Below are 16,051 nucleotides of genomic sequence, written 5' to 3'. Positions count from 1 at the left end.
AATGGAGTTCTCATCTCGGTCCCATTGAAAGGTTTGGACATGAAGGTATGAGAGCATTGTTTAAGCATAATATTCATCACCTTCTGCTAGTTAGAACCTCATTCACCACCAAGAAAGTGTTGATAATAGTGAAGATTTTGTTTTAACAGGGGAGGTCATTATTGAGCTGAAGGAAAGAGCTCAAGCTGCGTACACAGAAATGGTTTGAGTCACTTATTGTGTTCACTGCACTAGATTCAAAAATAAGAAGTCTTTAAAGCCCACTCCTCCCAGTGCTTGACTTCCAGCAATTGTTCCTGCTGAAGTCTTATCTAGCCACCATGTTGGCCTGAGGGAAATGCGATCAGTTCAGAGGGCTTAATTGCAAAGGAGAAAGAAACAATAAACATGATCTCTATGACATGTGGTCAGAGAGATGCACACAAGATTTCCTAAAGTCTTCTACATAAATTATATTAAATCAATAACAAACATTCATATTTATACCTTTGTGCCAGACTTAAAAATAGCTGGCTCACACTTGCACCTTTCAGTTCAGCTTTGATTAAAGGGGTCAAAAGATACATGCTGGACTTATAGCTTGTGAAGCAGATTCGAAAAATAGCTCCCATCGGTATGAGATCTCTGTTGCCATACTTTACCTGGACGCACCATCAGAAATGTCTTATTTGGCTATAAGCAAACCTCCCTCAAAAATATCATTTGTGGAGCAAATTTTCAGAAAATTAATACAGTAAGGGAAGAAAATGTCATATATTAGATTATACCTCATCAATGTCAAAACAACTCTCAACGTCCGTCCTGTGCATTTTAAATGTTATAAGATGGACATGAATGGACAATGTGTTGCTGTACTTGGCAGGGAGCTTGACCCTTTTTGTAGCATCAAAAAGACAAACAGTCTGTTGAGCATCCACCCACCATGGGGTGTTGGAAGGAGAAAAGAAACTTCATGATTATTTACATTGATATAAAATAGCTGCATATCCTGTTTCTGAAGTTAAAAATAAACCCTGCTCATTTTGTAAACAATGTACATTGACTGATAGGGTAGAAAGGGTCTAAAGGCCTCAATGAAAATGAGTTTTTTTTGTGGTCAAAAAGTGAATCAAGATTATATATATTATATATATGCCTATATGTTGAAACCCAATGGTGGTTGAAGGTGGTTCCAAAAGGTAGTCATCTTTATTATGCTGATATCTCATTTTGTGGCATCGGATGTATCGATCCCTGAATGGCCGTGATGCGAGATAAATTTAGATTATAAATATAGTTATAATCCATTCAATACTAAAACATATCGATAAATAACAGTTCAATATTATACAAAACTAACTATTTTATCCAAAATGTGTGTATTCTGTGTGTATTTTTGCAATGATGCGAGGAGCTGCCAGATGTAGAGCTATGTAAAGCATTCCAATTTGGTCTCTCATGAGCAGTACCGTAGCAAGTGGGGTAACGTAGTAACGATTCTAAGGGCCCAAAGGTCCAGGGGGGTCCACAACAAATTTGAAAGTGTACTATTTTAATTGGTAAGGGGCCTAGAGCAATATATATTCAGGGGGCCCAGAATTCCTTGCTATGACCCTGCTTATTTCAGAAAGGATGCTGCCATAGAAGACAGCTGCCTATGTAGACAGCAAGGCAGCTCACTACATTTTGGAAAAGACTATAGTTATAGGCCTGAAATTGACAATTTAGGCAAATACTTCTGAAACAGAACAATGCTTGTTTGAGTTACAAATTAAGATTTTGCTTATTCAAAATAAACTCTTCGAAAACATGATAACCATTTTCTGTTCATTTCAATCACATTTGGCATTTCATAGCATCCATATAAGTATTCTAAACAAATTAATCTCCATTGTGATTGCAACAGTTAATGTGAGTCCACTTTGATCACACTTCATAACACATCTTTTCGCCCTACCTAAGCATATAGGGGCCTTTAGCCCCTGCAACAGGGGGGCTTTTTATCCTAAATACTATCCTTTCACTTTATGGACAGTTTTTTTTCTCTTTTTTTTAAAACTTTTGATTTAATCACCTTGAACAAAAATGACAATGACAAATAATTATTTTGTCAAAAAATTAATTTGATCATTTCAGGGATACTCATATAAATTTGCAACATTTTAAAAATGATCAAATATTAGATCAAATCAAATCAAAATCAAACTTTAGACATTTAGAATATTTTGCAGTGTATAGTGATAAACTAGTGTTAAGCAAAGTACTGTGGTTAATTGTGTTGCTGTTTAGTATTCTGGTTTTAAAAAAAAGAAAGAAAGAAAGTGCCTTTTACCCGGGGGTAATTTAATTGAACACTAAAGGACAAACATCTTCATTCTACTCATCCAGGTTCTTGCTAGACAAAATATCTTCGAATCAATATATCTTCAAGACAGAAAAATAGCGCGTGCAGTGTACTAAGAGTGTACTAAGAGACGAGTATGGCTGCGGGGTTACTATGGTGACGTTGCGTTCTTCCGTCCCTGCTTCACTCATATATAAAGCCTTCGAAAGGAAAACCCCGCAGCATAAAAGCCAAAGATTGTGGGGTGTTTTATCAGTAGGGCGGCATTGTTCACTATTCATCATTTCTTTGAACATAAGATATATATATAAAAATTATTCACTACTAGTAGTTAAAGGGAGGAAGAACAAACGCCGCACCTGCGCTTAGGAGAAGTTTGGAGTTGTTTCATTCGTGTTTGTTGCGGGCAGGCGAAGTATCAGACTACACACCATGCGATACCCTTACAGTCACTGAGGAGTTTTCATTAGAGTGCCATCGCTGAATAACCAAAGTCCATCATATCTGCTGGAAGTAGACGCATTTAACCCTACTACACCAAGACAACATTACCTGGACTACTCGCACAGACGGAATGACTCCCGATAAAGCCTCAATAAAAACATTATTCACTTTTCAGCTGCTTCTTCGCGTCGTCTCATCAAGTGGTAAGTTTGCGCTTTTGACAATTTTTTACTGCCTTCAATGAGGTTAATGAAGTCTAGCTGTAGGAAGAGAACGTCAAAACATTGCTCCAACTTCTGGCTTTAAAGATTTTATTTTACAAATGAATTACTATTATATGATATATATATATATATTTAGGCATTTGGTGCAAAATATTACTGATTAGTTTATAATTTTTAACCAATTTTTAGTAATCTTTCAAAACGATCACAACTCTAGCATTTTGACAAAACATCATCTACATTAGCCAGTATAGATATTGTTTATATAAGCAGAATTTGCAACAACAATGCCCTACATAAGAGAAATCCCTATACTAGTTGTTAATTGCCTAATTTTGGACATCAAAGGCACAGCTGACTCGGAACGCGCCTGTGATGCACATGCTGTCGAGTTAGGTAGCTCACTGTACAAAGTGGTAACCTTCAATTGTTAACTTAAAGAGCTATTTCTACATGATCTACCCAGTTGTGTTGGTTTAACCTAATGTATTCAAGTGATGTTAAGTAATGCTTTTGGCTTGGATAAAACCAGTGAATTCTAAATATTCCCCTATGAAGCACAATTTTTAGGTCAACATTGTTTTTCATTGTATAGGTTTTGAGAGTGCAATTTACATCGTCTATGCTTCTCCTGCGATCTGGCACCAAATATAACACTCAACTAGCACATAGGAGGTCATCTTTCCCCGCTGGGGTTAAAATAATTTGACTGACATTTTCTCATTAGCAGGGACCCAAATAATGTGGTCAATTTGGTTAAATGGTCACACAGCTAGTTAAAGAAAACAGAAGTTCAGTGGGCACTTCTTGCATTCTTTCATCCTCTGAAATTGTTTAGGTTATTCCAAGAATGAACACATTGGAGTTTGAAATATCAGGTGTATTTAAAATAACACCCAGAACAGTTTATCGTGAATGGTTGGTTCGGCTCATTTCCAGTTCTCCAGTTTTAGAACAGAATAGAATATGTATTTACAAGAGAAAGTACATTGTTGACTCTTGGCTTGGTTGTCTGGCTGCATCTCCTCATATACAAGACGGATAGTTAAAGGTGGATGTCATTGTTCATTGTGACATTGCAGTTGTTCACCACAGATACAGGTCTTCCTCCTGCTGTCCAAACAAACAGAAGCACTCACTATGTTCCAAACAGAGGAAATACTGCTCCCCCCTTGACATTTTGGGTCTTCAAGCTTTGTCTACAAGGTCTCCAAGTAGATTTCCTTCGCTGTCCTCATGCAGAGCGTGGGAAAGACACATGAAGGAAGTGGATGGAGATGCAGGAGGCACCCTGGTATTGTTCTGGCCAGTAGAGATCACGGAAACGTGACACGCTACCTGAGTAAAGATTCCTTCCCCAAACTCCTTGCACTCCAGTTCAACTCCAAATGTGTGTCAGTCACCCCACCTCAAGACAATGGGTTTGCGGAAGAGTATGCCATTATATTTTATATGCCGTAGGAGTATGGCTAAGACATTAGTCAAAAATAGGGCATCAGGACACGCTTCCAGTATCTTTTAATAGCCGTTTGTCTTTTCTCTCATGTTAACAGAATTTGGTGGTTTGTGCATTGTGATAAAGGGCACTGAATTCAAGATGTTTGCATCACAAATGTTTGAAACTATTTAGTTGAATTGCGTGAAATTTACTCTGAATGAAACGGCTGTTTGATATGTCTCAAGTAATATTCGCAATGATTCAACCTTGCATATCATATTGAAACTGACTCATAGGTCCTATGAGGTGAGTTAGAGACACTGGTCATCTTCAACACTAGAGGAGTTTCCTAGTCAACACTAAATCTGTAAAGTGGAGTTTACAGATTTAGAGAAGTAAAAGACATCTTGACTAAATATAATAGACATGCTGTTAGAGGTTACTTGAAAGAGTGGTTCTAAGCTGGGTTTTACTCAGTGAACCAACACAGTGACAAAGTTGTATTTCTTTCCATTAAGTAGTTTTGTTTTCATGGCTCAAAGATGAAGGCATGTCACAACCTATTAATGAAGGCATACACCTAAAGCTGGCGCAACACTAGCAGACCTCTAACAATTTCATTTTGGCCGAGGCTTTTACACATGCAGACTGTTTTGCTGAGATCTTGCTCTCTTCAGTTGGAGGTATGACACACTTGCCGATAAAAAATGGTGGAGGGTTGACAAACAAATTGGCTCACCACAACTCTCTCTCTCTGATTCCCTGTCACATGTACTGTAGCTCATTGAAATAACAACAGAAGTACAACATGAGTATAAACAATTGTAATAGAGTAATTTAGGGCATGATTGTGTATTTATCCCCTCGAGACTTGCTAAAGAACTCCATAGGCAGCATTCAGTGATTAAAGAAATTACGTTCAGTAGAAACAAACTGTTATGTAGCCGCTTTTTGAGTTCATCAGTCATTTTAGTGTAGGAGAAAAATGCAAGAAAAATGCTTGTGACAGAATCACTATGGATTACAATAAGCATTTGTGATGAAATGCAGCTGAGTTCCATGAAAACGTTCAGATCAGCTTGACGTCTTGTCAGTTCTTCAGAAAGGAGAAGCTTATTGGTCACTTGACGAGAACACAAGAGACTTTCTCTGTGACAGAATGATTTTTTTAAGCAAGCCAGATGTGCTTTTTCAGTTTTTGAAGCCATTAATTCAGCAGGGAGTCCCGTCGGTCAAGTGATTAACGACCTCCACTGACAGACGTCAATGCATGCTTTGTCTCCCTCCGCCTGGCCGGTGATTATGTAAATGAAGGTCACACCGGAAAAATAAAATCACTGGAAAAATCGGCTAGTGTGGCACTGGCTCAATTTGGCTAGCTTCTACCAAGTGACAGAAAATACAGAGTTTGATTGGATGCACAGCCATTGACATCAACAAGAAGATATAGGAAATGTTTTCTCCTCGATTTTAAAAGTTGATATTTATTTTGCTATATTAACAATGCATGATTATATAGCAGTTACACTAATGTCCGAATTGCTTTCTGCAAGCCTTTCAGAACAAACCTGCAACCCAATTTTGGGTCGTGACCCTTTATTTGAGACCCAATGTCTTAGAGGAATGAGAAAGAATAAAGGGAAAGGTATGTTTTTAGTGAGAGGAATATCCAATAATGTCACTGCATAGAGAGAGAGAGAGAGAGAGAGAGAGAGAGAGAGAGAGAGAGAGATAAAACATCTTGAAACAATCCAGATATTGCCCAGAGCACTGTTCTCAAATCTACATCTGATAAATACTACAGGAATTTAACACATCTGAAAACCCTCTGTTTTGCATTACTTTGCAGCACTCATGGAATACTTGTTGACCTGCTGCACATGTGTGCTTGCTGCTTAAATTTCATAACTGTACAGTAGCACAAGATTTGATTAGGCTATTTGCATATATACTTGTTTGTGCATTAAGTTACACTTAAGAATGGTTGTATTTCACATTTTCAAACTCTTGTTGTTGGTTGAACATGTACTTGACTGTCCAGTGTTGTTCGACCTACTGAATATTTTAACCTGTGAAGCTTTTTTGTTTTTATTTCTTCCTACATTAGCATGGGTTAAGACTGCCTGATATGTCCTTGTGACATTTTTTTTTTCTGGATTGAATATGAGTTTCCAAACACAAAAGAAACTGGAAGAAACAATAATGTTCAACTGCAGCCGCTCAGCAGCAGAGCAGGTCTGGAGGAATGCAGTAGATAGGGGTCAGACTAGTGCAATTCAAGCCTGTCCACTCATCCCTCAGCAATGTAGAGTTGCAGGAGTTTAGACAGTGCACAGACTGAGCCTTTATTTCTCTCTTTTTCAATCTGAGCTACTATTGCCAACACCAAAGCTTTGTTTTTTCTCATGAAACATTAAAAGTGCTATTGATGTTGATGTTTATCATGGCAGTGTGCTTTTGAGATGTGAAATGTATACATTTTTTGTAGGTGTGTTTTCTTTTCGTGTGAGACTGCTTGATCTATGTGCAGGGCACAGTGGCTGCCCATGTAGCGTTATATTACAATTTCAAGAAGAATCTCCTGCACCAGGTAGCCTGAACTACAGCCAAAATCCTCTGGCCTCCAGAACATATTGCAGGAGCTTATGGGATTTAAATCTATTTATGCAGACTATTTCCAGCATTTGTCATTATTCAAAGTTTTGTTTTTACCTAATCAGTCAAATATGTTCAAAATGACCACTCAGCCTATAGTCAGATGTTGTTTGTTTAATTTATCATGTTATTACATTTTTTTGAACATGTGTTTATGTGTGCCGAGGGTACTTCTCCAACTTCCAAAGAACAATCCAGGAACCAATAAAATCTGCATTCTCCATTGGTGTTGTCTTAACATCGCAGCTTGGCAGGGAGCAGTAGTTGTAGCAGAGGAACTTGGAACAAGAGAACACTTCAATGAATGAGAAGGCAGGCAGCACAGTTGGAGGTGTAGTCGCAAATTTTTCTCAGGTGGTCTCCAATTTTGCAAAGGATTTATCCAAATGAGAATACATTTGGACTAAAACTGATAGAATATCCTGGGAATTTGTTTTACTGTTGTTTGGTCAAATTTAAAAACCAAAAAATATTAAATAAAAGGGAGAATAACCAGTAGCCACTGTGTCCTAAAAATATATGTATAAAGTCTGAGACGACTTTGAAAATACTGGAAAGCAACGTTATAATTAATTTATATAAATAAGAAATATTTAATATCCTGCACTATTTCTAGGTCACTAATCAATTTGCAACATGTACCATTTTAACTTCTGTGTACAAAAAGATTTCCATGCTTCAATTAAAGCTGCAATATGGAACTTTGTGCTCTCTCAAGCGACATCTGTGGTTAAAACCTAAAATAGCAATTTGCAGAAGAACACTTCACATGAGCTGTGTTTCGCCACTGCTCTTCTGTGCCCAGGGTTGGTTACTTTTGAAATGTATTCCACAACAGATTGCAGAATACATGCTGTAAAATGTCATTTGTAACGTATTTTGTTACACATGTTAAAAATACATTCTCTGAAAAACCTAAATATCTTATGCAATGTTGTTTCTAAAACAAGATAAATCAAATTGATCGTGTTTTAAGGATTTTTAGATATTTTTACTGGAAAACAATAAAAAAATTATTAAGTATATGATTTTTGCCCTAAAATCAAAGGTCTTACTAGAAAAAAGAAATTATGATTTCTATTTCTTGCGCTCCGGACTTATTTCAAACCTACTTCTCTGTCTGCTCGTATGAATGTAACACATCATAAGAAAAGTTTTCACCGCTGTTCAAATGCACTTTGGATCGCATCATTTGTATGTATACATTTTTCCATCTGAAAGGACTCCAAGGTTCTGCGACCATGGTTGCTGCCCTAAGCAGGCTGTGTACTCAAGAGCGGCGGTACTGCTTTACAGAACTCCATCCATCCATCGTCAACCGCTTATCCTGTGTACAGGGTCGCGGGTGGCTGGAGCCTATCCCAGCTAACATTGGGCGAAAGGCGGGGGACACCCTGGACAGGTCGCCAGTCCATCGCAGGGCCACACATAGACAGACATACACTCACACTCACCTCCACGCTTTACAGAACTATTTATCTAAATTCTTTTGACACTGATAACTACACTGAAATAAGTATCCATGCAAGACTTTAAAAGCTATGAAATAGATTTATGCATTTTGGCAGACGCTTTTATCCAAAGCAACTTACAGTGCACTTATTACAGGGACAATCCCCCCAGAGCAACCTGGAGTTAAGTGCCTTGCTCAAGGAGCCAACAGTGGCATCTTAGTGGTGCTGGGATTTGAACCCCCGACCTTCTGGTCAGTAACCCTGAGCCTCAACCACTGAGCCACATGATCTTGCTTTGGTTTATATTTTAGCATTATATATAATGTCCCTGTTAGGGATGCACTGATCCGATACCTAGATCCGTATCGGCTCTGATACTGACGTTTTTAAATGGATCGGGTATTGGTCCGATGAGACCGAACCAAATCCGATACTGCGTGTTAGTCATGTTCGTTACTGTTAAGCTCAAAAAATGACATAAACGAACCATTAAAACACAATTAAACTAGTTTGTATGACATGTGCATTATATTTAAAGCTACTTGAAGACGTGCAATAGCTCTGTGAATCCCAAAAGGCTGTGTTTTATGAGTAAATATATAAAATGCACACGCAGCTCCAGTGCATTATTGAATGGCGCACAATGATGCACAATATTTGTGCGCTACCCACGAACAACATTGCAGATGTAGATGCTCAATAGTTTGGTTCACTTATAATATGCATTTAGAGCGGCACCGGAGGAGCTTTTTTAAATTTAATTTGAATAAGAATTAAATAAGGGAGGGGGGTATATATGCAGTCCTTGATTAGCCACTAATGATATGCAGGTGCGTGTAATCAGAACTCAATGGAGAGTTCTGATTACACGCACCTGCGCTGAGGGCAGTGAGGAAGAAAGAGGGACTGGTGAATCTATGACAAAGTGTGCACAATTGAGATATATTAATATATATTACTATTGTAATATATTATTATAATTATTATTTGTTTACAAATTATAATAATAGTTAAATTGAATGGGCTCCAAAAAATATCAGATCGGAAGAGAAAAAGTGGTATCGGTGTATCCCTAGTCATTGTGGGATATTTTCAGGTGTTCACCATAATAATTACTAGAAAAGTTTCCAAACCTCTCTTCTTAATGACAAATTCATCCAGATCTGACAAGCCCTTAAAGGGATAGTTCACCCAAAAATGAAAATTCTTTCATCATTTACACACCCTCATGCCATCACAGATATGTATGACTTCTTTTCGTCTGCAGAACACAAATTAAGATATTTAGAAGAGGTAGGTCAGTACAATGTAAGTTAATGGGTGCCAACATTTAAAGCTAAAAAAAAACAATCACATAAATCAGCATAAAAGTAGTCCATAAGACTATTGATTAAAACAGTATCTTCAGAAGCGATGTGATAGGTGTGGGTGAGAAACAGATCAATATTTGTAATTTTTTGCTAGACATTCTTCTCTGCATATCCTGCTGGACAGGGAGAAGAACTAGCAAAAAATGACAAATATTAATCTGTTTCTCACCCACACCTATTACATCGCTTCTGAAGATATGGATTTAACTACTGGAGAAAATGTGCCTGCAGATTAGGACATACACGTTTATACATTTTGATGAGGGGATTTTTGTGTGTTTGATGTTATTCAAGGAAATCTGCTTGCCAATTTACAGTATTAGTCTTACATATTCAACTGAGCAGAGGTGTGCAATTGTTTTGGTACAGGGGCCACATCAGCTGTTATGTAGAAGATGGAAGAGAGAAGATAAAAAGTTCTGCATAGTTGTATCTTTTAAGCCCAGAAGTAGTAGTGCACTCATGCACTCAATGAATGATGGACAATTTTCTGAAGTGTATTCAAACTGATGGGATCATTCTGTGATTGCTTGACGTTTTGCTGCTACTTTATCACTTTATTATTTACTTTATTATCACATGTTAATAAAACTGAATAAAGGCTGAATAAAATCATTACTTGTTATTTTACCACAGCTTATTTTAATGTTTGCCGCAAAGTGGGAACATTTGTTTTATTCTCAGGACATTATCAACCTTTTTACATGCTTATGATGTGAGTCTAGTCAATGGTTTATTTGGCAGCCCATTCAGCAAACAACTGAATAAAACAGGCTGCTTGATACTGTTAAATGATTACTACCAGAATAACATTTGCATACTGGTGTGAGTGTTCTTTGTGTTATTTGTAAACTGCTGAAGTCAAAATGTTCCTCTCTTGCTTGATTTTGCTCGGGTGTCCCCTCAGTGTGCGAATGATGTGAAGATCTATTGGAATTTTACTAAAGTTCATCACTGAAAAGGTTTGCTCGCAGACTTGGCACTCAAATGCACACACAGCATCACGAATGGACATGGAGTGACTGCATCACACTTTTCTTTGAGCAGAATATTGCACTACTAAGCACTTTAAGGTTTTTTCCGAAGAGGAGAGAGAGAGTGCGTGCACTCGCATGCATGGTTAAAGCATATTAAAAGCTTGTGGATGCACAGAAGGTCCCAAAGCCAGATAAATTAAAGCAAATTAAATTAAATGAAACAAATGGACACATTCACTATTGTTTGTCTTTTCCTTTATTTTCATCTATCAAGAATACTTGATTACTTGTGAAGCTTCAAAATCACAATGGAAATAGTGGCAAGGTTAAATTACTAATGAATGTCTATTGTTCTGTATGACTTAAAAAGATTCCCTCCTGCCCTCTCCTCAGAGACACCTTTATTGGTACAGTACATCACATGGGTAGACGGGAAGCACAGAGAGTCTTGTACCAGCCACAGAGTAGGGAATTCCGCACATTATGACCAATGCTTACTGGGCAATGACAGGATTTCCTCTATACAAAGGATAGAACACAAGTAAATTGAATGACTCAGATTGAATCAAAATATCAAATTCAAAGATCATCTGACTTTGCAAGATTCAGCTTTTAAGCATGCACCGCAGACCAATGACACATTATGATCGCTAAACTGTTGTTGCTCTACAGAAGTGTCAAGACAATTATGTTGCTACTTATAGACAGAAGTGCACAGACACATAATTTTGGTTTAATCTAGAGTGTTTTGTGCTTCCAACACTGTAAACCATAATTCTCAAAATAATTGTTCTGATTAGGGAAAAATGTAATCATACAAATTAGTTCATATATATTAACCTCGATGATTATTTAGAACATTCTCTTTTGAGTTCACAAAGCTGACACCTTTTAAGTACCCTGAATTGTTTCAGTGTTTTTGTTTTTTTTACGTGATTCTTTAAATTGACAGGAACTTAAATTTAACTGAAACTGGGCAGAGGACTTCTATTTCCTAGCATGCTTTGCATGGCACTCAACAGGGAGAGTACATTTTTAAGTTAAGTGTTATATAATGTATCCTTGTGGAAGATGAATGTAAAGGAGGTAGACTTGTTAGTGTTTAATGTTTTGTTATGTTAAGAGATTCTGTTATGTTGGAGTTTTGGGGGTTAACATTATGGTGAATTGTGGAGCTTGAGCTAGGCTGAGGACAGGTAAGTTAAGGAAGTTTTTTATTGCTTTACTCATTGAGCAATATCTATGCTAATCAAAGCATAGTGTTACTGGAAAGGAGTTCAATGGAAAGGAGGAGGTGAGAACCGGCTTGACAATATAAATAATAGTTTAATGAAGAAATAAACCAAAAGACACAAACACACACATAGGACAGACAGCTGCCCGTAAACATTCTCTCTGTAGCACCACTGTCCGCAGTCGGCCTTTATCCCTCTCGGAGGCTTGATTAGCCTGATAAGGGACCGGGTGTGTAAAATCACGACCCGGCTCTGCCCTCCGCCCTGTCACAGTTAACATTCAGCATGCATTCAGCATGCTAGTGTAATGGTCCTGCTCGCCCCCCTCCAAACGGGACTCGAACCGACGTCTCTGGTGTTGGAGGCGGGTGCGCTAACAAGAAGGCTAAAGGCTACAGCCTCTAGCTTTAGTTGCTAGTGCACCTCTTGAGGTCAGGAGAGTGAGGTTTACACGCTGCATAGCTATCTACCAGCTGGCTCCTGTTACACTCACCCCCCTAAACCTCACTCCCATCCGGGTCACGGCACCATTGTAACTGGCCCTGCTCGCCCTGCTCCAAACGGGACTCGAACCGGCTTCTCCGGTGTGGGAGGCAGGTGCGCTAACAAGGAGGATAAAGGCTACAGCCTCTAGCGTCAGTCGCTAGTGCACCTCTTGAGGTCAGGAGAGTGAGGTTTACACACTGCACAGCTATCTACCAGCTGGCTCCCTTTACACTAGCATTCAGTGTAATAGCTAACTCTAGCTACTTTAATACTAGCTAGGTTTCATCATCTTGAAGTATTTAAGTTGAGACTACTTGTTGATTTTTTTGTTCAGCCAACGAGTTAAATTTAAAGTTAAGTGTCATCAGAATGTGCAAGTTAGCTTGCTCAATATTTCAAGTTAAGTGCAATTAATGCATGTGTAGTACAAAATTAAAATCTGAAAGTTCTATTAACTTAAACTTGGGAGTTTATTAACTTGTAAAATTCTATAACAACCCTGTTCAAAATACCACTTTAACCAGAATGCTGTTCTTTGGCTGGTTTGGTGCTTGTCTTGCTGGTGGACCAGCAGAGCCATGTTATTCACCAGCAAAACTTAACACTAGCACACAACATATGCTTGTGACCAGCTTTGGTGACTTTTTCAACATTTCAGTCAAAGAAGACATTGTTTCAAACCTATCCCTACCTGTAACCATAACCTATCCCTAAAATAAGAGGGAAATTATAGGATGGTAAGAATGTTGTACAAGCCTTTAACCCCAGCCCTAAACGTAACCCTATCATTAACCCTAAACTAACCCTAAAATCAGATGGCCGACAAGGATGTTGACCCAGGACTGTGCAAAATCACAGTCACTGCTTGTACTCAACATTTCAACCAATTGTCTTTTTTGAAGGTTAATTTAGCTGCTTTTGTTTAAAATCTTCTCCTGTTCTCCCTCGCAAAACTAAAAACATCTTTCAGAAAGCCATAATTGACTGATTGCATAATTATGAGAGGTCAAGTGTACATGGTTGTAAAAATGACAAGAATTTTAGTTTGGTCCTATCGAGGCAAGAGGCAAATCATGATAAATATTGCAAACCATGTAGCACCACCACTGTGTGCTCCATGCTTCCATGGTTGTCTTTTATATTTAATAGGCTTTAATGGAAACCAGGTCCTAGGCCCCTTAAAGCACCACAACAAGCCTAATTTTTGGCATTTTTCAGTCTCTGTGCTGGAGGAATGCAGTACACAGCTGTTGGAGAGGGGGCGAAGTGCCGTGCTGAGGTCAGCACTGGGCAGACATCAGGGGCAGGTGGGGGACTCTGTGCTGTGGGAATATGTGGGTGTACAGGGACCCAGACAAGAGGTTTTTATGAGAAAGTACTCTTCTTAAGTGGGCTGCTGGGGGCCCCTGCTGAACAGGGCAGCTGTGAAGACATCAGGGGGAATATTTTTTTTTTTTTTAGGATATGATCCTCCGCTTGGGTTTGCATGCAGGCATACATCTGTGACTGAGAATTTGAGGGAAAATAAAAAATTTAAATAGAGTAGACATATGTAATGCTAGTTGATTCATAATGTGTACATGGATGTTTTTTAACAGCATAATGATTAGGTTGAAACAGATATGAATGTGCAAGAAAAAATGTATGTCTTAGGTCATCTAACTGGTCACCCTATCCTGTGGTTGTGAGAAATATGAAATTGTACATGCTGTTCTGCTCTGTGTATGTGTTTCTGGCCTGACATGTATGATCTGTTGACCTCAGATGCAGGCTGCAGTGCGCACGATAGTGAGTCAATATATTTAGTAACTGCTGACAGTTTTCTCTTTCCCTTTATCATGTTCCGCATACTTATTTCTGTGATCTGATTAAGGTCACACCCGTCCACCGACGTCAACCTTGAGGCATCACGGCTGGAATATCTGTACATGGCCTCTTTACTGTACACCCATGTTTCCCCTTGTTACCACTTTCCCATTGGCTGTTTATTGTCTCATGAAAATATAAATGACTTGCCTGCTCTAATAAACATTGAATACAGACTCCATCCCAGATTGTAGCCAATTCAGGGATGAGATTAATACAATGCCACAGTAGATAGGGGCCAATTTGGCCAGGACACCAGGGTTACACCCCTACTCTTTACAAGAAGTGTCCTGGGATTTTTAATAACCACAGAGAGTCAGGACCTCAGTTTAACATCTCATCTGAAGGATGGTGCCTTTTTACAGTATAGTGTCCCCATCACTATACTGGGGCATTAGGACCCACACAGACCATAGGGTGAGCACCCCCTGCTGGCCTCCCTAACACCACTTCCAGCAACCTTGGTTTTCCCCAGGAGGCCTCCCATCCAGGTACTGGCCAGGCTCAACCCTGCTTAACTTTAGTGGGCAACCAGGAAAGAGATGTAGGGTGATATGGCTGCCAGGATAAGTATAGAATATCACACTGTGATATTATTTCGATAGTATTTCATATCAACAACCAATTTATCAGACTGAACCTTCTGTGTGGTAAGCACATGTTTCAGAATAAGAGGCAAAACAAGTTTGACTCACTCTGACTATTTTCTCTGATTCAGTAACAATACAATCTGTGCAACACCCCCTTGTAACTCTGATGTAATGGACAAAGATGTACAGTGTTTCTGAAAAACTGTATGATATATGAGTTTTAGGAAATCAGCATTTATTGATGGACTGTGTTTGTTTGAGACAAACAATGTGCATATCATACAATTTATTTATATATTATACAATGTGCAGCAAATCTTTGCTGGTATAACAATGATATTACATACCCACATCACAGCTTTTACAAATTAGGTTTCATTTCATGTGGAAGTGGGTGTCTCTTTTTCTATTTTGCAAAAGTACCTATTGGATTTTTCATTTAAAGTTCACAATTGTTCTTGGATTATTCAAGAATTTTGTATTCCTTTTAAATAATTATTGTAATTTACACATGGGTTTTCTTCAAATGGTTACATTTATATAATGTTTGTATACTTTTTTTTGGCTGTGTTAGAGCACTTTATTAAATGAAGATGAGTCCCCTTTAAAATTTTGGACTTGCTCATCTGTGTAGTTAATTAGGATACACCTTTTGTCTATTCCTACCCTGACACAATCTGAGGCAGGCTATGTTGCCACAATGCATTAGTGTGCAGTCTAGTTTTTAAACTTCATTAATGGGCGTGTGTATCAAGCTAATGTAAAATAAAGGCTTTTTGACCTTTGTATCAGAAGTGTGTTGGATTATTTATATATTTTTATATTCAATAACTGATTATAATTACGTTGTTTAATGTATAGTAAATATGTTTAATAAATGTATGTCTATGTAAGTAAAGGTGAAAGACAGACAGTATTAATTTTATTAGAATTATTTTCACTGTTTTTATAAATGTTAAATTGTATTTAATATTTGTTGAAAATTTTGC

At 38.1% G+C, this 16,051-nt stretch overlaps 1 protein-coding gene across 1 annotated transcript in view; it reads left to right on the top strand.

Annotated features, from left to right (window-relative positions):
* The first annotated feature begins 2,563 nt into the window (after positions 1–2,563).
* The window catches only part of LOC127663512 (vascular endothelial growth factor receptor kdr-like), a 63,640-nt gene continuing 50,152 nt past the window's right edge, over positions 2,564–16,051 (top strand). Inside the window, exon 1 of the mRNA XM_052155116.1 lies at positions 2,564–2,970. Coding sequence (XP_052011076.1) covers positions 2,898–2,970 — 73 coding nt within the window. The 5' untranslated portion in view covers positions 2,564–2,897. The remainder of the gene's footprint in view (positions 2,971–16,051) is intronic.

This window comes from Xyrauchen texanus, chromosome 23 (genome assembly GCF_025860055.1).
Source record: "Xyrauchen texanus isolate HMW12.3.18 chromosome 23, RBS_HiC_50CHRs, whole genome shotgun sequence".
Lineage (NCBI taxonomy): Eukaryota > Metazoa > Chordata > Actinopteri > Cypriniformes > Catostomidae > Xyrauchen > Xyrauchen texanus.
The sequence above is the reverse complement of the archived record's forward strand: the minus strand, read 5'-3'. Positions and strand labels throughout refer to the sequence as shown.